This window comes from Nyctereutes procyonoides, unplaced genomic scaffold, assembly GCF_905146905.1.
Source record: "Nyctereutes procyonoides isolate TBG_1078 unplaced genomic scaffold, NYPRO_anot_genome, whole genome shotgun sequence".
In the NCBI taxonomy this organism is placed as follows: domain Eukaryota; kingdom Metazoa; phylum Chordata; class Mammalia; order Carnivora; family Canidae; genus Nyctereutes; species Nyctereutes procyonoides.
Window position 1 is genome coordinate 68,766,249 of NW_026575146.1, and position 23,122 is coordinate 68,789,370.

Genomic DNA, 23,122 nt, shown 5'->3' on the forward strand with positions numbered 1-23,122 from the left:
CTGCTCTCATCCACGTTAACACCCGTCAGGACAGGCACGAAGAGGCAGCGCAGAGAACTGGCTGCCCTTAGTCTGCAGGGCGCAATAGCCCCAGGCCCCGCCCCCACCCTGCCCTCACCCAAGATGGCGGCGCCCTGGCTTCTACAACTTCCAGGGCTAGGGGAAGGCACGGGAAGCAGAGAAGGGCGGGGGAGAGGGGGAAGCCAAGGGGGCGGGAGAAAGGAGGAGTGTGGGGGAGAAGGCAGCCGAGGCGGAAGTCGAGGGGCCCCCAGGTGGAAGTGACGCTGCCCCCGCTGCCCAAAATGTCGGCGCCCAGAGGGAGGTGTAAGTAATTAAAGAGAAAAGCCGACTGACTTTCCCGGCCCCATGGGCCCGCCCCAGGGCTCCAGAACCCCCGCTCCGAACGAGCGAGGTGGGCCCGCCCCGCTGCGGGTCCCGCCTGGGCTGCACGTGCCCCGGGCGCCCGGGGCCGCACCTTTTAGGGGCAGGGGGGAGGGGCACAAAAGGCCGGTACTCGGGGCCTCGGTCCCAGGGCCGACGTGGGGGGGGGTGGGCAGCCCTGCAGGCTACTGGGTGGGGAAGGAGGCGGGGCTTCGTGGCGGCGGGGGCGGAGCAACCGCAGGGAGGAGCTTCCAGAGTGGGCGTGGCTTTGGATGGAAATGGGCCGAGCTTGAAAGATAGACGGGACCTACCTGGGGCTGAGTGGAGAAACCGAGCTCAGGGCAAAGGCGGGCACAGCTTAGAGCAGAAGGGGGATCGTTCGTCTGGGAGTGCGCACGGGGAGGTGATGGGACTGAGGTGTGTGATTTGGCTAGTCCTGGTGGAATTAACAAGTCTCCGGAACGGGAGTGCGGTGACTTAGAGGGGTGGGGAGGCGCTCCCAGTAGAGGGCTGAGAAAGGGAGGTGGAGGGGAGGGGTCTTGCAGAGGACCGGGCTTCCTCACAGGTCAGAGTTCAGGGAAAGACTGAATGCAGCTTTGGAGGCGGACCTTAGCGGAGAATGCATGGTGGGACTTGGGAAACTCAGAGGAACTTAGCAGACTGTCCTAATCAGAACAGCTTACCTGCTGAGCACTCGTTGCGCCCCTGCCTACGTACGTAAGCTCCCAGTATGCATTGCCAGTTTTGCCTAATGCTCACCTCCACTGCATGAGGTAGGTACTCCTGCTATCCCTATGCTGCAGATGGCCCGAGTTTTACTTGGTCTCACTGGAGGTTCCAGGACCCCCACACCTTTGTCCTCTCATTCGCTAGGAATGTGACTCTTTGTCTGAAGATGACTTTCACTCATGAAGAAGAGTGGGAGGGCCTTTCAGAGGGGAAGGGTCTTATCTAGGAATACAAGAGGCTTTGGAAACTGTGTGGGGACCTTGGGAAGACTAGGTGGTACCTGACTGGGAGTAGGCGTGGCTTACCAACAGTGGGCGGAGTTTATATTGGAGTGGGCACGGCTTACCAACAGTGGATGGAGTTTAGAGAGGAGTGGGGAGCCCATTGGAAAAGAAAGTGAGAGGCTTAAAAACCGTCCAGTAGGGTGGAAACCATCTGGCCAGCATGGGAAAGATCGGCAGAGGTGTGGGAGGAGGGTTTGTAGGGGAGTGGGAGGGGCTTAAGGGACGGTGAGTGTGGCTTGGAGGGAAGTGGGAAGGGTTCCCAGGGGGAAAAGGGTGGGTGTGTGAGTCCAGGGAGCCTGATGGAGAGGGCTCGTGGGGAGCTGACTACCTCACTTGCCCTCCGTGTCTCCCCCTTGCTCCAGAGATAGCCTCCACTTGCCACTGCCCTCGCACCACGCCACCATGGATGATGCCCCACTGCCAGTGCCCCCGGTCCCTGCCCCGGCCCCGGCCCCAGCACCTCCTGCTGCCGCTCCCCGGGTCCCATTTCACTGCAGTGAGTGTGGGAAGAGCTTCCGCTACCGCTCGGACCTTCGGCGCCACTTCGCCCGGCACACTGCACTCAAACCCCACGCATGTCCACGCTGTGGCAAGGGCTTCAAACACAGCTTCAACCTGGCCAACCACCTACGTTCGCACACCGGCGAACGGCCCTACCGCTGCTCTGCCTGCCCTAAAGGGTTCCGAGACTCCACCGGCCTTCTGCACCACCAGGTGAGTCCCACAGGCTGGCCACCATGGGAGTCACAGGGCTCCTCACTGGACAGCAGAGAACACTGTACTTTCTCACTTAGCCTTACAGTTCTCCAGGCAGGAACTACCAATCAAAAGGACTCGTCGCTCCAAATCTCCCTCTTCTACTCCCAGACTTTTAAATAAACCACAAAGGCCAATATCAGTAAAGCACAGTCTTGCACCATACATTGGCCACATGACAAGTGCCAGTAGCCACATGTCACTCATGGCTGCCTCGTTGGTCAGTGGCAAATATAGAATGTTTCCATCATTTCAGAAAGTTCTTTTTTTTTTTTTTTTAAGATTTATTTATTTATTTATTCATGATAAACACAGAGAGAGGCAGAGAGACAGGAAGAGGGAGAAGCAGGCTCCATGCCGGGAGCCCGACGCAGGACTCGATCTCGGGACCCCAGGATCACGCCCTGGGCCAAAGGCAGGCGCTAAACCGCTGAGCCACCCAGGGATCCCCATTTCAGAAAGTTCTTTTGGACAGTTTTTGCTCTAGAAGTTTGGGCATTTATCTTAAAAAGCCACCTCCCAGCCCAGGGAATTATAAATGTTCCTCTCTACCTTTCCCTAACATCCACTGCTGTAGAGGACACCAGTAGGACATTGGAAAGTTTGTCAACGATAATTCTAATTTCTAGGAATTAAGTCATTTTTTAGTGTTGATTTTATCCTGTCACAAAAACCCTGTGAGGTAGGTAGCACATATCACAGAGGAGAAGAGTAGAGTCCCAGAGATGATGTTTACTTGTCCAGTTTTCACTGAGAGTGGAAGGCAGAGCTGGGGTTTGAACCCAGGTTTGTTAGTGCTCAGAGCCCTAGGACTTGGCCACTCTAACAGGGAGTCCCAATCTCCTGGGTGGGCTTGTTGAAAAGGAATAGAAGTTAACCTGGAAGAATGGGAGGAAGAGTCTTCCAGTCTTAAGGACCAGCATGTGCAAAGGTCCTGAGAATGAAGGGACCAAAAGAATGCCAACACGACCCAATTTATAGAAGACAAGTGAGAGGATTGGAGCTATATGGGGCTTTGTAGCTGCAGCAGGGAGCTTGGGCCGCATCTCTCTGGAAGTGCTGGAATCTGACCTGATGCTATGCTCTTTCTCCTGTCCTCCCAGGTCGTACACACTGGTGAGAAGCCCTACTGCTGCCTGGTCTGCGAGCTCCGCTTCTCCTCACGCTCCAGCCTGGGCCGCCATCTCAAGCGCCAGCACCGCGGGGTGCTCCCGTCCCCGCTACAAACCGGTCCAGGCCTGCCAGCCTTGAGCGCGCCCTGCTCCGTCTGCTGCAATGTGGGGCCCTGCTCTGTGTGCCGGGGCTCAGGGGCCGGGGGCGGAGAGGGTCCAGAGGGGGCGGGCGCGGGCCCGGGCAGCTGGGGGCTGGCGGAGGCCGCTGCTGCCGCCGCCGCCTCACTGCCCCCATTTGCATGTGGTGCCTGTGCGCGGCGCTTTGACCATGGCCGCGAGCTGGCGGCCCACTGGGCCGCACACACCGACGTAAAGCCCTTCAAGTGCCCGCGCTGCGAGCGCGACTTCAACGCCCCCGCACTGCTGGAGCGGCACAAGCTGACGCACGACCTGCAGGGCCCCAGCGCGCCCCCTGTGCAGGCCTGGGCCTCGGGGGCCAGCGCTGGGCCCGACCTGGTGGGCGAGAGTGGCGGCCCTGCGGAGGCGGGCCCTGCGCAACCAGCCTGGGACGGCGGGCTGCTCCTGGGCAGCACTGGGGGTGGCGTGCCTGAGCTTGGGGGGCTGCTCCCCGAAGGCGGTGGGGAGGCCCCTGCCCCGGCGGCTGCAGCCGAGGCTTCGGAAGACACCCTATACCAGTGCGACTGCGGGACCTTCTTCGCATCAGCTGCGGCGCTAGCCAGCCACCTGGAGGCCCACTCGGGCCCCGCCACGTACGGCTGCGGCCACTGTGGGGCCCTGTATGCGGCCCTAGCGGCCCTGGAGGAGCACCGGCGGGCCAGCCACGGCGAGGGTGGCGGCGCAGAGGCAGCCGCGGTGGCCCCCGAGGGGGATCCCGGTCCCGGGGAGGCCGCATCCGGCTCCGGCCGGGGCAAGAAGATCTTTGGCTGCTCCGAGTGCGAGAAGCTGTTCCGCTCACCGCGCGACTTGGAGCGGCACGTGCTCGTGCATACGGGTGAGAAGCCGTTCCCGTGCCTGGAGTGCGGCAAGTTCTTCCGCCACGAGTGCTACCTCAAGCGCCACCGGCTGCTGCACGGCACCGAGCGGCCCTTCCCCTGCCACATCTGCGGCAAGGGCTTTATCACACTCAGCAACCTCTCGCGGCACCTGAAGCTGCACCGGGGCATGGACTGACCCCGCCAGGCCGCGCCTCCGCCTGACAGCCCCTCCCTAGGGGCTGGACGCAGGGGCCTGTGGTGAGCGACCCCAGCCGACCCCAGCTGTTAACACGGGGCCACCAGACACCCACGCAGACCCCTGAGCTAGGGGCAGCAAATGAACAGGGAGAGACTCCACAGCTCCAGAGTCCAGGATCTCAGAAGAAACTCCTGAGCTTGACACCCCTGGAGTAAATGCTGGGCACCCCCAAATCAACAGGCCTCCCCAAGCTAGGGGGGGCTAGCAATGAGAAATGGGTCTCTACAAGTATTTCTCATCTTGAGGACCCTACTAATAAGAGATGGGCATCCTTCCCCCAAAGGAAGAGTGCCCCTCTCCCCAAGAGCCATCATTCCCAAGGACCTTGATCTGGAGAATGTGGGGGGACCATGTCCCCAAATTTCCCTAGATCTCCCAAATGCTACCCACCAGTCACTGGTGCCCCCCCCCCAAAGGATATAGCCGGAATCTGCCTTTCCCCCACTCCCATTTCATTCCTTATGCTGAAAGAGGACCAGGGTAGATGCCCCCTGCCCTCAACCCCTGTCCCCAATTAGGTCTCCCTCCCCTACTGCACAATGGATCAACCCTAATGAATTTCCCCATCCCAAACACTAGAATAGGCTGGTTTGAAATCCTTCCCGCCCAGTAGAATGAACTGAATCAGATACATACCCCTGTCCACTGGAATGGGCTGGTCCAGATTGTGGCCTGTACCCCGCTCTCCTTAGGCAAATAGGGCAGACACTCCTCCCTTCCTCTAGAGTATGGGCCAGTCCACATCATTCCCCATCCTGTGAACTCATCTGAGTGGGAGGTGGTGGACATGGGGTTTTCCTCCCACTCTGTTGTAGCACCTGTCTTTTCATCTCTGTTGGTTTGTCTGTCTCTGTGTTCCTCTTAACCCCAAGGGGAAGGGGGGTTTGGCTACGGGGTTCCTCCTGTGAGCCTCAACCTTGCCCCTCATCCCATTCCCTAATGTCTCCAGGATCCCAATAAACCTTGTCCTGTCAGTCATTGCTGTCTCATTTTCTGATCCTTGGCTCCAGAGAGGTGGGAATTTCTGTCCCTGATTTACGATGAGCTCCCTAAGTAGAGACAGATCTTTCCTCCATCCCTCCCTTCTGACAAATGAGTCTCTTAGATAGTGCAAGACCATTAAAACAGAAATGGCTTAAGTTTCATCTAAATGGAACTCCATCCCTTAAAACACAAGATCCACCTCCAATGGACTGAACTTGCTCTGTAGAACCAGACATGGCCTTTAGAAATCATCAATCCCATAAGACATGCCCCCCTAAAATCCAAATGGTCTTAAAAGTCCTACCCCTAAGAAGAGACCTTATATCTTAGACTGCCTCCAGGTGGCCAAATGTAGACCCCCTTGATACGATAGGATTATCCAACACTGTATCCAACATCAAGGGTAGGATTCACCCATCAGGGAAGGAGTCAGTGACTCCTGTCTTCTGGCACTAGATCACATTCCTGTACTGAGTACCTGAGTATCTGTTCTGTGCCAGACATCCTCTTGGGTGATCCAACAGCAAAGAAAAGAACTTATGCGGTTTATATTTTAGTGTTTGGGTAGTGGGGTGGAGAAAAGTAATCCAAGAAATGAAAGTCTTTTCGAGTGTTTCTGAGCATGCTGAAGGAAGGGAGGAAAGATGTTAAGAAAGTGAGTGACTCCGTGACTATGTTGTCTTGTTCATGTGTCCGGTGGACGTCTCTACAGAGGTGGCATTTGATCTGAAACCAGAAGGATGCCTGGACAGCCACAGGAGAGGGAGGGAGGGATGAACAGAGGTGGAGGGGTCAGGCCCTGCAGAGCATGGTGGGCAAAGACAGGCATTTGGCTGTGCTCTCCAGCACTGGGACACAAGATTTTAACATGGAGGCATGTGACCCCTCTTGCACTTTACAAAGTTCCTTCTGGCTGCTGAGTGGAGAAGGAAGTGGAGACAGCAGGAGGCTACCTCAGTGCAGCAGGAGAAATGCATCAGTAGGGGCCTAGACCAGAGTGGTGAAGAGAAACGGATGGATTCAAGATGAATTCTGTAGGTGGAATGTGTGTGTGTAACTGAAAGGGAGGAATGAGGAGGGACTGGTTGGGTGGTAACACTTTGTATCAAGGCCAGAAAAGGGGAAGAACAAGTTTGGATAGGGGCTTAGGGGGATCAAGAATCCCATTTTGAGGTCCTTAAACTTAAGATGCCTGGGGGATTGGCATCGATTAATAAGGCTGAATATGTGCATATCCTTTGATAACAGTGATCCCACTGCTAGGCACAAACCCCAAAGAATTTCCTTCACCTGCACTGGGAGACACATTTAAAACATTACCAGAAGTGACAGGTACAGCCTCAAACTCTGAACAGCTGATATGTCTTTGCTATGGTCTGAATGTCTATGTTCCATCAAAATCTCTATGTTGAAATCCTAAGGCCCAATGTGACAGTATTTGGAGAAGGAGCTTTTGGGAGGTGCTTAAGGCCTGAGGGTGGAGTCCTAATGCTTGGGATCAATGCCCAAACTTAAAAGGCCCCAGAGAGATCCCTAGCACTTTCCACCACGTGAGAACACAGCAAGAATGCACTGGCCATAAACCCAGAAGAGGGCCTCCCCCAGAAGGCAAGCATGCTGGTGCCTTGATCTTGGACTGCCAGCCTCCAGAACTGGGAGCAATAAATTTCTGTTGTCTATAAGCCACCCAGTCTATGGTATTTTGTTACAGCAGCCACAGCAGACTAAGATATCCATCAATAATATAGCAGATAGGGGATCCCTGGATGGCTCGGCAGTTTAGCGCCTGCCTTGGGCCCAGGGCGTGATCCTGGAGACCAAGGATCGAGTCCCACATCAGGCTCCCTGCATGGAGCCTGCTTCTCCCTCTGCCTGCGTCTCTGCCTCTCTCTCTGTCTCTCATGAATAAATAAATAAATAAATCTTAAAAAAATAATAATATAGCAGATAAATAAATGGTGGTATATTATGCTATGGAATACAATACAGCAATGATATAAAGGAATGGAGATACACACAATTACACAAATGAAAGTTGTAAAGCAGCCCAGTGCACGAAGCCAGATACATGAGTATGATCCCATTTATATAATGTTCAAAAGGAAGCAAAACTAAACTATAATATTGTTTATTATTATGGGCTGTATTGGGTAGTGAACCATCTAGAAAAGCAAGAAAATTACTCTCCCATAAAAGAACAGTGGGGGGGATCCCTGGATGGCACATCAGTTTGGCGCCTGCCTTTGGCCCAGGGCACGATCCTGGAGACCCGGGATCGAGTCCCACATCGGGCTCCCGGTGCATGGAGCCTGCTTCTCCCTCTGCCTGTGTCTCTGCCTCTCTCTCTGTGTGTGACTATCATAAATAAATAAATAAATAAATAAATAAATAAATAAATAAATAAATAAATAGAAATAAAAAGAACAGTGGAGTTGGATGGGTTAGGCTAGGAACGGGATATGCCAAATCTTCTATGGACTCCGGCGTGGCTGCTAACATTCTGTTTCTTAATCTGGTGATCTACTGATAATTATTTGTTGGCCGAACATCTGTATCATGCTCTTTTAGTCTATGTGTCTTATATTTCACAACGAGAAAACTTAGAGGGAGGCATATTTGGGGAGAGAGAGAAAACAAGAAGACATTTTTGCCTGGAGATCCACAGTTGCCCGTTTGAAGGCTCCAGGTCAGCTCCTGGGGATACCCAACCTTAAAGATAGTTCCTCTCCACTCTCCCACCCAGGAACCAGGAACCAGACTCATCCCCTGGGGCAAAAATAAAAAATAAAAAAACTGTGATGGAGAAATGAGACTCGCCCCCTTCCATTCAGGCACTGCCCCAGGGACAAGACCGGCTCACTTTAAGACCTGCTCTGCCTGGAGCCTTGAGGGCCTGGAAAGGAGCCAGGGTTGTCGTGGAGATGGTAGCAGGCTAGGGATTAATGAATTGGGACCTCTGGAGGCTGAGGCTCCACCCACCTCACCTCCAACTCAATCTTTTCTGAGACAATAGAGACAAGGACTCAACCATTTCCTGTCCGTCTCCCAAGGGACTGGCAGAAGGGCTGGACCTTGTACTCTACTCCTCTCTCTGTGGCCCCATTTTATAGATGTGCTAATTGAGGCTCAGAAGGGGTGGGGGAGGATTTTACTCTGGGAGTGAGTGCCAATTCCTGGGCTGGAGCTGACGACTCCCCTCTCCCCTTGCATCTGCTGGAGGAGATGGGACCTGCGCTCTCTGCTGAACTCCGCATGTATCCATCACCTCAGTCTTCTCCCTTCAGGGGCATCCCCCTCTCATGAAGCCCCAACTTCACCCCTCCTGGCTCATCCACTTTTCTAGGCGCAGCTGGGCACTGATGGATGAGCAGTTAAGCAAACTGGCAAAGCAGACCCCTGCCCTCAGGGATTTTATTATATTCCTCAGTGGGTAATCCACGAACCACCTGATGCTTGTTTGTGCTAAATACAAATTGAAAATTAAGGCAGAGTAAGGATGATAGGGGTGACAGGAGAGCTGTTTTTAGCTACGATGGACAGGAGGTGTCTCTGAGGACATATGATAGAAATGAGGGGAGTAAGGTAAAGTGTGGAAATCTAGGGGAAGGGCATTCCAGACAGGGGGAACAGCACGTTCAAAGGCCCTGAGTCAGCCCAGGTGGCTCAGCGGTTTAGCGCCGCCTTCAGCCCAGGGCCTGATCCTGGAGACCCCGGATTGAGTCCCAGGTCCTGCTCCCTGCATGGAGCCTGCTTCTCCCTCTGCCTGTGTCTCTGCCTCTTTCTCTTTCTGGCTCTCATAAATAAAGAAACAAAATCTTTAAAAAAACAAACACAAAAACAAAGGCCCTGAGTCCGCAAAGAGGGTGGTGTGGCTGCAGCAGAGTGAAGCGGGAGAGAGGTAGCAATCAGTTGAGGGCGGCTCCAGGGGCCAGACCTGCCCAGCCTTACAGGCAGGGGGTGAGGAACTCGGGAGGAAGGGTTGGGAAGCCACGCAGGGTTCACAGGATGTGATTTCTGGGGGCGGGAGACTGGCCGGTGGGAGTGGGGCTGGAAACAGGAGAGCCAATGAGGAGGCAGTTGCAGGGGGACGGGCACCCAGGAGTGCAGTCCTGAGCCAATCAGTGCTCGGTCCCGCCCCCTGCCCGGGAGCCTGCTGCCCCTCCGAGGCCAGCACTACCCAGGCCCCTCTCTCACCTGGGCCCGCGCCCCGCCTCCTCCCTGCTCCCAGCCTGGGTCTCCCCTGCATCCGGCGGGCCTCCACGCGGGTCTCACAGGAATTTCTCTAAAACACTAATCGGATCATATGACTCCGCAGCTTAAAACCTTTTCAATAGCTTCTCAGTGCACTAGAAATGCGTCCAGCGTTCAGCCTGGACTAAGAGGCCGACATAGTGGCTTGTGCAGCTCCTGGCTTCTCTCCACCACAATCCAAGGCCTGGAGTTTCCCCCAAGACAAGATCTCCATTCCCACCCCACCCCCATATGCTGTTCCCTCTGCTTGAAATTCTATTTCCCACCATTCCATTCCTGAATCAATCTTTCTTTTTCTTTTTCTTTCTTTCTTTCTTTCTTTCTTTCTTTCTTTCTTTCTTTCTTTCTTTCTTTCTTTCTTTCTCTTTCTTTCTTTCTTTCTTTCTCTGGAAAAAACGTTAAGCCTTTAAAATATACATAATGAAATAACCCCCCCCCCGTATAGACTCAGAATTGAAAACAACCGTTAAAACAAAAATGTATACATGAACACTCACTATTCACAACAGCCAAAAGATAGCAACCACCCAAATGTCCATGAACAAATGAATGGACAAACAAATGCGGTATACCGATACAGTGGAATATTATTCAACCATCAAAAGGAATGACCTACCAATACATGCCACAAGTAGATGAATCTCAAAAACATGCTAAGTGAAAGAAGCTAGTCATAAGAGATGACATATTTTATGACTCAATTGATACAAAATGTCCACGGTAGGTGAAGCCATAGAGAGATAAAGCTTGCCAGGGGCTGGGAGGAAAAGGAAATGGGGAGTGACAGCTTAATGAATCTAGATTTCTGTTGGGGAGACAAAAAAGTTCTGAAACAAGATAGTGGGATGGTTGCATGACATTGAGAATGTACTTAATGCTACCAACATGAATGCAACATGCTCACACACACATATACTATCAGCTTTGAAACATTAGGAGGTATACCTTACTCACTGTAGGCTCCTCTAGGATCTGACTGCTTCTCTCTGCTAAAAGGTAACTCCTACCCTGAACGTGATGCTTATTGTTTCCATGGGTATTTTTAGATTTTTCACTCATATGTATATATCCTTTAAAAAGTGGTATTATTGGGGCACCTGGGTGGCTCAGTCCGTTAGGTGTCTGCCTTTGGCTCAGATCATGATCCTGGGCTCCTTGTTAAGCAGGGAGACTGCTTCTCCCTCTGGTCATCTTCCTCTTCTCCATCACTCATGCTCTCTCTCTCAAATAAATAAATAAAATGTTTTTTTAAGTAGTATTATTGACCGGGTGCTTTTTAAAATCATGCTCTTCATCTCTGTCATTTCTCCCATCTCTTTGTGAAAGGCAAAGACTCAGTTTTGCAATGTTTTAGTAACCTCACTTTAAAATGGAAGAACAAAAAAATAAAAATAAAAAAAATAAAATGGAAGAACAATGTGACCCATTCCAGAAAGGAAGGAGAAACAAATGGGTTTGTATTCATTAAGCACTTACAAGACTAAGTTATTACTTATTTTGGTTATATTTATTTTTATTACCCCCCCCCATTTTATTTCTTGTTCCTTTACTTTTTTTTTTTTTTTTTTGAGTATGGAACACATTCACATGGTTTCAAATTCAAGAAGTACAAACGGATAGAGTGCAGTAAGTTTCAGTTCTGGAAGTCAGACAATGTTGCTAGATTAGTCTCTCTTCTTCCAGGCAGAACCTACTGATAAGCTCAGAGAGAACAGGTTACAGGCTGTTTGCCACCTTGCCTTCTCCCCCCCCCCTTCGTGTTATCACTTGGAGCCTTTCCATATTTTTACACAGAAAGTTTCTTCATTGGGACGCCTGGGTGGCTCAGTGGTTGAGTGTCTACCTTTGGTTCAGGGCATGATCCTGGAGTCCCAGGATTGAATCCCGCATCAGGCTCCCTGCATAGAGCCTGCTTCTCCCTCTGCCTGTGTCTCTGCCTCTCTCTCTCTCTCTCTTTTTCTGTGTGTGTCTCATGAATAAATAAATAAATAAATAAATAAATAAATAAATAAATAAATAAATAAATAAATCTTAAAAAAAAGAAAAAGTTTCTCGATTTTTTTTCCCTTTTTTTGGGACACATAGCATTCCACTGGGCAGATCAATAATGACATCACTTGAATCCCCTATGCCTGGGCACTTAGCTCATTTCCAGTCCCTTGCAGTGCTGTGCAATACAGAGCTGATTCACCTGGAACAGATGTCATTGTGCATTTTTCCGAACAGATCTATCTGACAGATAAGTTCCCAAAACTGCTCACTTGTTAAGGCTGTTTCGAATTTCACTCACCCCAACCATGTACAAGAAGGTCCTGTTTCCCACACTCTTCTACTTCACCCTAAACAGCAACACGCTGCAGCCATCCCTCTGCAACAAGCCTTTGCTGCTCAGTATCAAGCATTTGAGCTGTGTTGAGGTGCATTTCTCTCTGGTTTCCCTTTGCTCATCCTTCTCATTCCCAACAATTGGCTCTCATCCTGCAGGTTTCAGCTGACACACTGTTGCCTCCTGGAAGACCTTGAGGATTGATCTCACCTCAATAGGAGATCAGCTCAGCGCCTTCTCTGTTCTCTGTCTTACCACCAAATCCTCTTTTCTGCATTAGAGTACATTTTCCATGAAGGCAATTGGATCTGTGTCTGACTGCCTCCTGAATCTGACTGTGAGCTTCCGGCACACAGGGTTCAATGGCCTCTGCCACTGTAGATCCAGCACCAAGGACAGAGCTAGCCCACAGTAGGTGCTCAGTAAATACTGGTAGCTTAGGATCCGGGGAATATGTGTAGCAAAATACATGCGGAAGGACTTACAGTGGGTGCTCAATACATGTTGGTGTCTTAGGAGCGAATGAAAATACGCAGGGCTTGTTATAGAGGGGGCCACTGAGCCTAGGAGAAGGGACAGTCACTTGTTCAGGCTGGAGTGGGATTCTAGTCCACAGGGCCCCTACTTCCCCTAAGGCCTCTGCCACTGCCTCATTCACCTCCCTCCCCTGGCACCCCCCTTGCCCAACACAGTGCCTGGCACAGACAGGACCTGATAAATGTGTATTTGTTGAAGGAATGAATGAATATGTGTGTGTGCTGGGGTGGGGAGGGGAGCTGCGTCCGGCCTCCCAGGCCTCCAGCCCCCTCTCCGTGCAGGACCCAGGAATCCAAGCCACCCGCCCTCCCCGCCCCCTGGGTCCCCTAGTCCTCCCGCTTCCGGCCTCTCAGCCTGTCTTTCCTCCTTTGGGCTCGGTCGGCAGGTCGGGTTTCCGGGGGGAAGGCTTAGGCGGTGACACCGAGCCCAGCCTCCTCCACCCCCCACCACGCTGGGGCCCTCCCTCCCTCCCCGCCACCACTGTCCGCGTTAGGCCGGCCGCGGGGAAGGAAGAAAGGAGCGAAGGAGGCGGAGGTAAGGACCGGGTGCGCAGCGATGGGGGCCCAGCGCCAGGCCCTGGGCTCCGAAATCTGCGAGGCCACGACCTGCTGCCCCAATTCTGCTGATCACGCCTCCGGGGAACCGCAGGCTGGGCCCAGTGGGGAGATTGGCCCCCCTTGGGGACCTGGGGCTCCGGACCCCAGCAGCCTTGGTAGAGGTAGGCGTCCAGGGGCTGGGCCCTCAGCTGCCTCCTCCCGGAGGATTCCGGCAGCTGAGCCCCCAGCCCCCTTCTCTCCGTTGTCTTTAGGAGCCCAGCCCCCTCCCCCAATCCTCTCTGCACTGGGACCCAGGAATCCATGCCCCCCCCCACACACACACAGGAGTGGATCCCAGTCACCTCCCAAACCTGGGGTCCTGATCCCCAGCTCCCACCTCTGTCAGTCCCGGGAGTCCAGACCCCCCAGCCTCACCGCTACCCTAAAGTCTGAGCCCTCCTAGCCACAGCCTCTCCCAGAGCCTGGTCCCGGCACTCACACTGCATTTCCGGGGCCTCCCAATGTTTATTACACCCCCTCCATTTGGGCACCACAGCGGGTTCCCAGCCCCTCCCAAAATACTCTAGGGGGGCCACTGGAGAGAAAGCAGTTGGCGCAGTTGGCTGACTGTCTGCCTGTTTCTCCTTCTGTCTGCACCTCTGGCTTGTTCCCTCTGTCTCTACCTTTCCCTACCTCCATTCTGCTGTGGCCCTTCTGACCTCGGTGTTTGCACCATCTCCCCCCAAATCTCTTTGTTTTCTCCCCATCTCTGTCTCTGCTGGGAGTCCCCATCTCTCTCTCCTGCTGTCTCCCATCCTGTTTCTGTGGCTTCTTCTGCACTGTCTGTCCCGGGGTCTCTGTGTCTCCTCTGTCCTTCTGTCTTGCTGGCCCTTTCCGGGGCCTGGCTCAACATCTGGCCATCCCTAAATCTCCCATCTCTCTGGGTCTCTGCATCTCTGCCTGGCCCCACACATCTCCCTTTATCTGACCCACTCCACATCCCCCACCCTCCACCCCAATGTCTCCTTGTCTCCCCTTTCTCCTTACAGGCATGGATCCGCAGCCCCCTCCACCGGCCCAGGGCAGCCCACCTCACCGTGGCCGGGGCCGGGGCCGGGGCCGAGGCCGTGGCAGAGGCCGGGGCCGTGGCAGGGGTGGCGCAGGAGCCCCTCGGGCGCCCCTGCCCTGCCCAACCTGTGGCCGCCTCTTCCGCTTCCCCTACTACCTCTCCCGCCACCGGCTGAGCCATTCGGGCCTCCGACCCCACGCGTGCCCACTGTGCCCCAAGGCCTTCCGCAGGCCTGCCCACCTCTCCCGCCACCTGCGTGGCCATGGGCCCCAGCCCCCCCTGCGCTGCGCCGCCTGCCCCCGCACCTTCCCGGAGCCCGCCCAGCTCAGGCGCCACCTGGCCCAGGAGCACGCCGGCGGCGAGGTGGAGCTGGCCATCGAGAGGGTGGCCAAAGAGGCAGCCGAGTCCAGCTGGGGCGCGCAGGACACTGGTACGGAGCAGCCCACCACCGCAGCGGCGGGGGCCGCAGAGGAGGAGGCCGCGTGGCCCGAGACGTGGCCCGCGGGGGAGTCGGCCTCTCTGGCGGCGCCCACAAGCGCCGAGCCCCGGGAGTCGGAGGAGGAGGAGGCCGAGGCCGGGGCCGCAGAGCTGAGGGCCGAGCTGGCGCTGGCGGCGGGGCGGCAGGAGGAGAAGCAGGTCCTGCTCCAGGCCGACTGGACGCTCCTGTGCCTCCGCTGTCGCGAAGCCTTCGCCACCAAGGGCGAGCTCAAAGCGCACCCGTGTCTGCGCCCCGAGGGTGAACAGGAGGGGGAAGGGGGCCCCCCGCCCCGGCCGAAGCGCCACCAGTGCTCCATCTGCCTCAAGGCCTTTGCCAGGCCCTGGTCGCTGTCCCGCCACCGGCTGGTCCACTCCACTGACCGCCCTTTCGTGTGCCCAGACTGCGGCCTGGCCTTCCGCCTCGCCTCCTACCTCCGCCAGCACCGCCGCGTCCATGGAGCGCTCAGCCTCCTGGCCCCGCTGCCCCCGGCGGGCAAAAAGGACGACAAGGCCGCGGGCGGACGGAACTCAGGGAAGGGCTCCGAGGGGGGCGAAGGGGCCGAGTGCGGCAGTGCTTCAGAGGGGGGAGAAGGTGGGCAGAACGGAGGGGACACCGCCCCGGCCCGGCCCCCAGCCGGGGAGCCTCGCTTCTGGTGCCCTGAGTGCGGCAAAGGGTTCCGTCGCCGGGCGCACCTGCGGCAGCACGGAGTCACCCACTCGGGGGCGCGCCCTTTCCAGTGCGTGCGCTGCCAGAGGGAATTCAAGCGGCTGGCTGACCTGGCCCGCCACGCGCAGGTTCACGCTGGGGGCCCGGCCCCTCATCCGTGCCCGCGCTGCCCGCGCCGCTTCTCGCGCGCCTACAGCCTCCTGCGCCACCAGCGCTGCCACCGGGCCGAGCTGGAGAGGGCCGCAGCCTTGCAGGCGCTGCAGGCCGAGGCCCCGCCATCGCCCCCGCCACCCCCGCCGCCCCCGCCGGCGGGACAGGAGGAGGAAGGGCTCCCGCTGCCTCTTGCACACATCAAGGAAGAGCCGCCCTCCCCGGGGACCCCGCCCCAGTCACCGCCACCGGCCCCCCCGGTCTTCCTCAGCGCCTCCTGTTTCGACAGCCAAGACCATTCAGCCTTTGAGATGGAAGAAGAAGAGATCGACAGCAAGGCCCACCTGCGTGGATTGGGAGGCCTGGCCTCCTGACCTTCATACTCACTCTTGGCCCCTCCATTTGGCTCCCGGTTTGCAATAGGAGGAAGGAAGTGCAAGGAGAGGCGCCTCCTATCTACCCACCCCTCCCCTTCCAGCCCTCAACACTAAGGAGCAGGGGGGGGGACCCTGGACCACCCCTCCCTCCCCATTGCCCACCCCCAGGACCCCTGATGCTGGCTAGGAACTGCTTGCCCCAACAGGCCTTTGACTTTGAAGGAGGACTTGGAAAAGGAGGCGGAGAATGTTGGCCAGAGAGATGGAGACTGGGGGGGGACCCTCTGCCTGGCTGTCCCCCATTGTACACACTGGACACCATCACCTCTTTGGAACTGCCAGACCCTGGGGGTCCCCAGTGAGCAAAGGTCCATCCCTGTCCTTTTGTCTGTCTGTGAATAAATGTGAGTTCGTGAAACGGGAGAGAGTGAGGTTGTCTGTGTGGGCTGCCAGAGGGGATCTAGGGTGAGCAGGGATTTGTCCAGTAGGCTCCGAGCTTGCATTCCAAGCAGGAAGGATCCAGATTCCCACATTGGGGGACAGGAAGGAGGTGCTCATCCAGCAAGAAGCTTGTGAGAAGAACTGGGAGTGTGACAACCCTGGTCACCATCTGTCCAGGAATCTTTGGGGAGTCCCATGGCATCCCCGTGCAATCTCTGTATGCATTCTTTCAGCAAACATTTTCCAGGCACAGCACTTGGCCCCGGGGACACTGGAGAGGAGAAAGCCACTGCCTCTCTATGATGAGCTAAAATTCTAGACCCACCCTGCTCCATACAGTTTGGCCACTAGCTACACATGGCTGCTTCCATTTAGATTTAGAATGAGCAAATCAATTTAAAACAAAATAATTAAAAACGTTCAGTTCCTCAATCACACGGTTTCAAGTATTCAATAGCCCCATGTGGCTGATGGCTACCTTGCTGGACAGCACAGATCTAGAACATTCCATCATTGCAAGAAGTTCTCTTGGACAGAGCTGCTCTAGACAATAAACTTATCTTCAGTGGAGCACCAGGTATTAATAAGGGCTCCTGAGAACACTGTGTGGCTGGGAGGGCAGGCCCTCTGGTGACCTTTGAATGAAGAACCAGATGGAGGGAACAGCTAGAACAATGGCCATGAGGTGGGTTGGTGCTGCATGTTTGAAAAACCACAAGGAATGAGGGATGGTGGAAAGTATCATTTTTCTGCAAACCTTCTTTTTTTTTTTAATATTTTTTTTTTTTTATTTTATTTACGATAGTCAGAGAGAGAGAGAGAGAGGCAGGGACACAGGCAGAGGGAGAAGCAGGCTCCATGCACCGGGAGCCCGATGTGGGATTCGATCCCGGGTCTCCAGGATCGCGCCCTGGGCCAAAGGCAGGCGCCAAACCGCTGCGCCACCCAGGGATCCCATTTTTCTGCAAACCTTCTAATGGTTTTTTCTTCACCCACTTATTTGGGTCTTGAGAAGTGGATGGGGAAGGATGTGTTCAAGCCATCTTATTCAGACCCTTTCTCTTTCCTTCTATTGACATCTTGCCTTCCCCCAGCACCTCCAATGGCTCTCTCTTGCCCTTTGCAAATAATGGCATTAACCACTTAGGTATCGTCATGCCTGTGAGGCCAGGAAAAGAGAGGTGAGTTTATCCTAGTTTTCCAGGGCAACAAATGGAGGCTTTGGGAGGAAAGATTCTCTGGTGTGATGGAAACACCAGGCAGGGGCAGGATGGAGGGAGGGAAGCCGGGAACATGGAGGTTGAAGGTCTAGGAAGGGAGATGCCTCTCCAGAGCTCTGCAGAATTCCCCACCCCTGTCAAAGATTCAACACACCTTGGCTGAGCCCTTGACACGATGCGTGGCACGTAGTAGACATTCAGTTCATGTTAGCTTGTTTGATCATGGGGGCTTCAACCACGGGGGACGGGGGGTGGGGATAGAGTGATGAGTGAGACCACCTGAGCACCAGCCCTCCTGGAGCTTACAGACCAGCAGTGGACAATAATCAAATATTGGCAGAAATAAATTAGGGCTTCCAAATGAGACCAGTTCTCTAACAAACTAGATCCTGTAACTAAGCATCAGAAGTGAGGGGCTGGGGAGCTGGGGTGTGCTTTCATGATGGCAAAGCTACCTCCCTCCCCAGGAACCTTCAGTGGCTCCCTATTACCACATCCAAACACAGGTCACTGTTTAGCGAGCACCAACCATGGACAGACACCTTTTCAGCACAATCTCATTGACAAAACTCATTGAGGGAAGGGATTTTATAACCCAATTTACAGAAGGGGCAAACAGGATTAACATTAAGGCATTTGTCCTACTTTGGAAATCACTATCATGAATTGAGCTCTTTGTATTCAACGAGGTACTTTGTGGAGAGGTCTGCAAACACTGGTTGGCACCTGGGAATCATTGCTGTTGTTGCTTTGTTATATTATTTTCCCAGGCCGATGTAGACCTTATCTCAGGGAGTCCTCAGCACCCCACTGGGTATTAGGAAACATCCTGACCACTTTCTGGGGGCTAGACAGACTCAGAGCGGGAGTCCCTTGTCCAAAATCTCAGCCAGGAAGTGGTGGCATGGAACCCAGTCCAGACCAGCTCCACACCCTGCACACCTTGTAGCCAAGCCCATCTAACCCTTAGGATCTGTTCCCAGGCCCATTGACCCCTCCTTACCTGTGTCTGGGTCTCCAAGCCCCAGGCATCCTGTTCCACTCTCCACAGCTTTGCCCACTACCTGCCCCCTCCCTGCCGGCTTACGGGCCTTGAGGATCTGCTGCACCTAGAGAGAAACGTTCCTAGAACAAAACACAGAACATAGGGTGAGAGAAGGTCCTTGAGGATGGAGCTCGGTTTCCCGTTTTGCAGATGAGAAGACTGAGCCCTAGACAGGTGGGACAGATCCAAGAAATGATAAAACCCCCAAGGGACCGCTATTATTGTGAAGCAACAGTCCTGGTGTTCATGCATCAAACCCTGTAGCTTGTGTATGACCTCAACCACATGTTCATAATCATACAAAACATTTCTTGAGTATCTAGCCTAAGGCTCTTTCTAAAGGGATTTCGTGGAGTAGCTCCTTTACTCTTCACATCAAAGTCAATAGATAGATACTGTTACGGGCTCAATTTGTTTCTCTTAAACAGCTTGAGATCTCATGTGCATACCGTAGAATGCACTCATTTTAAGTGTATAACTCAGTGCCTTTTAGTGACTTTATAGGATTGTACAACTATCACCCAAAGCAAATGTTAGGACATGTCCACCCCAAAATCTCTTGTGCCCACTAATAGTCACTTCCCATCTGTACCCCCTAGCTCCAGGCAACCACTGTCTCCACAGATATGCCTCTGTTGGGCAGTTCCTATAAATGCATCATACAATAAGTTCGCTTCATGTCTGGCTTCTTTCACTGTGCATGCTGTCTTTAAGGTTCATCCATGTTTTAAGATTTAAGAGTACTTCATCCCTTTTTACGGCTGAGTAACATTCTGTTGTATGGATAGATTGCGTTTTGTTTATCCATGCATCTGTTGGTGGACATTTGGGCTGGGTCCACTCTTCAGCTGTTGTAAACTGCACTGCTATAATTTTTCTTGGTGGACATAGGATTTATTCTCTTGGGCAGGTTCTCAGGAGCAGAATTGTTAAGCTGTGTGAGAAGCTCATGATATACTTTTTTTTTTAAGATTTATTTATTTATTTATTTATTTATTTATTTATTTATTTATTTATTTATTTATGATAGGCATAGAGAGAGAGAGAGAGAGGCAGAGACACAGGAGGAGGGAGAAGCAGGCTCCATGCCGGGATCCTGACGTGAGACTCCATCCCGGGACTCCAGGATCGCGCCCTGGGCCAAAGGCAGGCGCCAAACCGCTGAGCCACCCAGGGATCCCCCCCCCTGCCTTTTTTTAAATGTGCTTTTGGCTCCTCTGGTGGTTGCATAGTCACTCCTTTTTTTTTTTTTTAAGGTTTTTATTTATTTATTCATGAGAGAGAGACACACACACACAGAGAAGCAGAGACACAAGCAGAGGGAGAAGCAGACTTCATACATGGAGTCTGACCTGGGATTCAGTCCCGGGACTCCAGGACCCCACCCTAGGCCAAAGGCAGGTGCCAAACTGCTGAGCCACCCAGGGATCCCCTACATAGTCACTCTTAAAAAAAAAAAAAAGATTTTATTTATTTGAGAGAAAGAGAGTGAGCATTAGCAGGAGGGAAGGGCAAAGGGAGACAGAAGCAGACTCCCCTCTGAGCAGGGAGCCCCACATGGGGCTTGAACCCCGGACCCTGTGATCATGACCTGAGCAGAAAGCAGACACTTCACTGGCTGAGCCACCCAGGCACCCCCAAAGCCTGTGCTCCTAACCCTTGTCAGGTTTTTTTTTTTTTTTTTAAGATTTTATTTATTTATTCATGAGAGACACACAGAGAGAGGCAGAGACACAGGCAAAGGGAGAAGCAGGCTCAGTGCAGGGAATCTGATGTGGGACTCCATCATGGAACTCAATCCTGGAACTCCAGGATCACCCCCTGGGCCAAAGGCAGGCGCCAAATCGCTGAGCCACCCAGGGATCCCCCTTATCAGGTTTAATCTGATCGATCGGTAGTGAAATGAAAGAGAGGTCAGGCAAAAGTTGGCCAAAACAGGCTTTTAATGGGATGCGCTCTCGGGCGAGGTTCCGTGGCCCGCAGGGGAGGGAGAGCGGAGTTGCAGGCCTGGGAAGTCACGCGCAAGGGAGGGCAAACGGGCTTCTTAAGAGGGGAGGGGTAAGAGGTTGGGTGTCCATAGGGGATGATAGGTATTAGGGCATATTAGTGGTGAAATCCGTATGGAGTAGTAACTGCCCATGCCCTTATATGGGGTCTGGGTAAGGTAGGTTCAGGTTTCCTGCATAGGTCCAGTGTCCCCCATGATGTGTCCTGGGGCAGTCTGCTGGTGATGGGAAAGTTCTGAGGTGGAGCAACAAGGTGGAGGGTCCGCCACCATTTTGTTGATGCCTCCCGAGCCCCCTTGATCCCGACAGCCCAACAACCCTTATACAAAGATTCATTCTTGCCCTGTTATTCATTCATTCATTCATTCAGCCTGAACCTTTACTGAGCACTTGGCTATGTGCAAAGTACTATGCTAGAACTGGGGAAAAGATCAGAGGATAAAGAGACAAGGTTACATTTTGGCAGAAGACACAGATAGACACATATACTCAGGACACTGATTCCGCAAGTATTTATCGAGCCTCACTATGTGCCAGGCATTGTCATAGGTGCCGATCAACTGCTGATAGGTGAAACAGACACAAATCCCTGCCCACATGGGGCTTCTGTTCTAGTGGCAGGAGACATATAGGACACCATAGGAAGCAGATAAACTATATAAAACATCTTAGGGGGGGATGCACTCTGTGGAGCAAGATGCAGGATGAGATGCGCGGAGGTTTAAAAGCTGCAGACACTGGAGCCCCATGGATAACTGGGGACGTGTCTCAGGGGAGGGCACAACTGATGCAAAGGTTCCAGGCAGGAATGTGACTGGTGTGTTCAGGAAGCACAGAGGCCACTGGGATTGGGAGAGAGAGAGAGGAGGGAGCGAGGGGGAGGGGATGGGAAGAATATGGGAGTCCCGATCTGGATCCAGGAGGCACTCACAGGGACTCTGATTTCTACCCATGTGAGATGGGAAGAGAGCCTTAGATGGAATCATGAGGAGGCTGGCACAGTGGCACCTCCCTTTTTCCTTTTAACAGGAAAAATTTTTTTTTCTTTAAGATTTTATTTATTTGAGAGAGAGTGTGTGAGCATGAGCATGAGGAGGGGCAGAGGGAGAAGGAGAAGCAGACTCCTCACTGAGCAGGGACCCCGATACAGGACTTCATTCCAGGACCCCGAGATGATGACCTGAGCCAAAGGCAGATGCTTTGTCAACTAAGCCACCCAGGCACCCCTCCCCCCCCAACCAAAAAATTTTTAAGTAAACTCTACACCCCCAACATGAGGTTGAACTCAGGACTCTGAGATCAAGAGTCACACACTCCAGCCACTCAGCCAGCCAGCCAGGCACCCCAACACTTGAAAAATTTAAAACACATAGCAAATGGAAAGAATTAGAGACTAAATGCATATCCTTAGCCCTTAGAGTCTAAGTGAGCATTTTTTTTTTTTAAAGATTTTATTCATTCATGAGAGACAGAGAGAGAGAGAGAGAGAGAGAGAGAGGCAGAGACACAGGCAGAGGGAGAAGCAGGCTCCATGCACCGGGAGCCCGATGTGGGACTCGATCCCGGGTCTCCAGGATCGCGCCCTGGGCCAAAGGCAGGCGCCAAACCGCTGCGCCACCCAGGGATCCCTAAGTGAGCATTTTTTGCTCTATTTGTCCATAATGACTTTGTCTATCCATCCTTACATTTATCCATCCACCATTCATCTTTTAAAAATTTAATGAACTTTCCTTTTTTGAGCAGTTTTACATTCACAGAAAAATTGAATGGAAGTTGCAGACAGTTCCCGTACACCTAACTTTAAAATAATTTCATTTCAAAGCAATTTGCAAATATTAGGTCACATCACCCCTAAACACTGCAGCATGCATATCATAACAAGATATCAAATATTTTTTTAAGATATCAAGTATCTGTTTAAGCTTCTTGTCTTTGGTAAAATTTAAAAACAGTGAAAGGCATATATTCCACATGTTACCATTTGATACATCTTTAGAAATACTACTTCTGAATAGCACAGACCCCTCTCTTGATTTTTTTTTAAAGATTTTATTTATTTATTTATGAGAAACACACAGACAGAGGCAGAGACATAGGCAGAGTGAGAAGCAGGCTTTGTGCAGGGAGCCCGATGTGGGACTCTGGGATCACACCCTGAGCCAAAGGCAGATGCTCAACCACTAAGCCACCAGGTGCCTCTCCCTCTCCTAATTTAACAGATTCCCTCCGGCTTCTATATGGAAAATTAACTGGTAGGGAGTGGGGCAGAAGTCCTCTTGAGCCCACCTGGTTTGCTTTTTATTTAATTTTTTTTAAGATTCATTTATTCATTCATGAGAGACACACACACACACAGAGGCAGAGACACAGGCAGAGGGAGAAGCAGGCTCCATGCAGGGAGCCCAATGCGGACCCAATCCTGGGACTCCAGGACCACACCCTGGGCCAAAGGCAGGCGCTAAACTGCTGAGCCACCCAGGGATCCCCATGCTTTTTAATTTTTTATTTATTTTTATTTTT

The 23,122-nt window shown here is 53.1% G+C and overlaps 2 protein-coding genes across 5 annotated transcripts; both read left to right on the forward strand.

Moving 5' to 3' along the window:
* Positions 1–256: 256 nt before the first annotated feature.
* On the forward strand, positions 257–7,169 carry FIZ1 (FLT3 interacting zinc finger 1). Of its 3 annotated transcripts, XM_055312033.1 has the most exons (4): positions 305–324; positions 947–1,154; positions 1,757–2,108; positions 3,254–7,169. In XM_055312033.1, the coding sequence occupies exons 2-4, from the start codon at positions 1,150–1,152 to the stop codon at positions 4,451–4,453; spliced, it is 1,557 nt and encodes a 518-aa protein (XP_055168008.1). In that variant the 5' UTR covers positions 305–324; positions 947–1,149; the 3' UTR covers positions 4,454–7,169. The 3 variants fall into 3 exon arrangements, with proteins under 3 accessions (XP_055168009.1, XP_055168008.1, XP_055168007.1); XM_055312034.1 differs by lacking the exon at positions 947–1,154 and having other exon boundaries at positions 257–324; XM_055312032.1 differs by lacking the exons at positions 305–324; positions 947–1,154 and adding an exon at positions 626–798.
* A 5,893-nt stretch (positions 7,170–13,062) lies between these two features.
* Positions 13,063–16,388, forward strand: ZNF579 (zinc finger protein 579). Of its 2 annotated transcripts, none has more exons than XM_055310555.1 (2): positions 13,063–13,148; positions 14,200–16,388. In XM_055310555.1, the coding sequence occupies exon 2, from the start codon at positions 14,202–14,204 to the stop codon at positions 15,885–15,887; it is 1,686 nt and encodes a 561-aa protein (XP_055166530.1). In that variant the 5' UTR covers positions 13,063–13,148; positions 14,200–14,201; the 3' UTR covers positions 15,888–16,388. The 2 variants fall into 2 exon arrangements, with proteins under 2 accessions (XP_055166530.1, XP_055166529.1); XM_055310554.1 differs by lacking the exon at positions 13,063–13,148 and adding an exon at positions 13,155–13,332.
* The last annotated feature ends 6,734 nt before the right edge of the window (positions 16,389–23,122 follow it).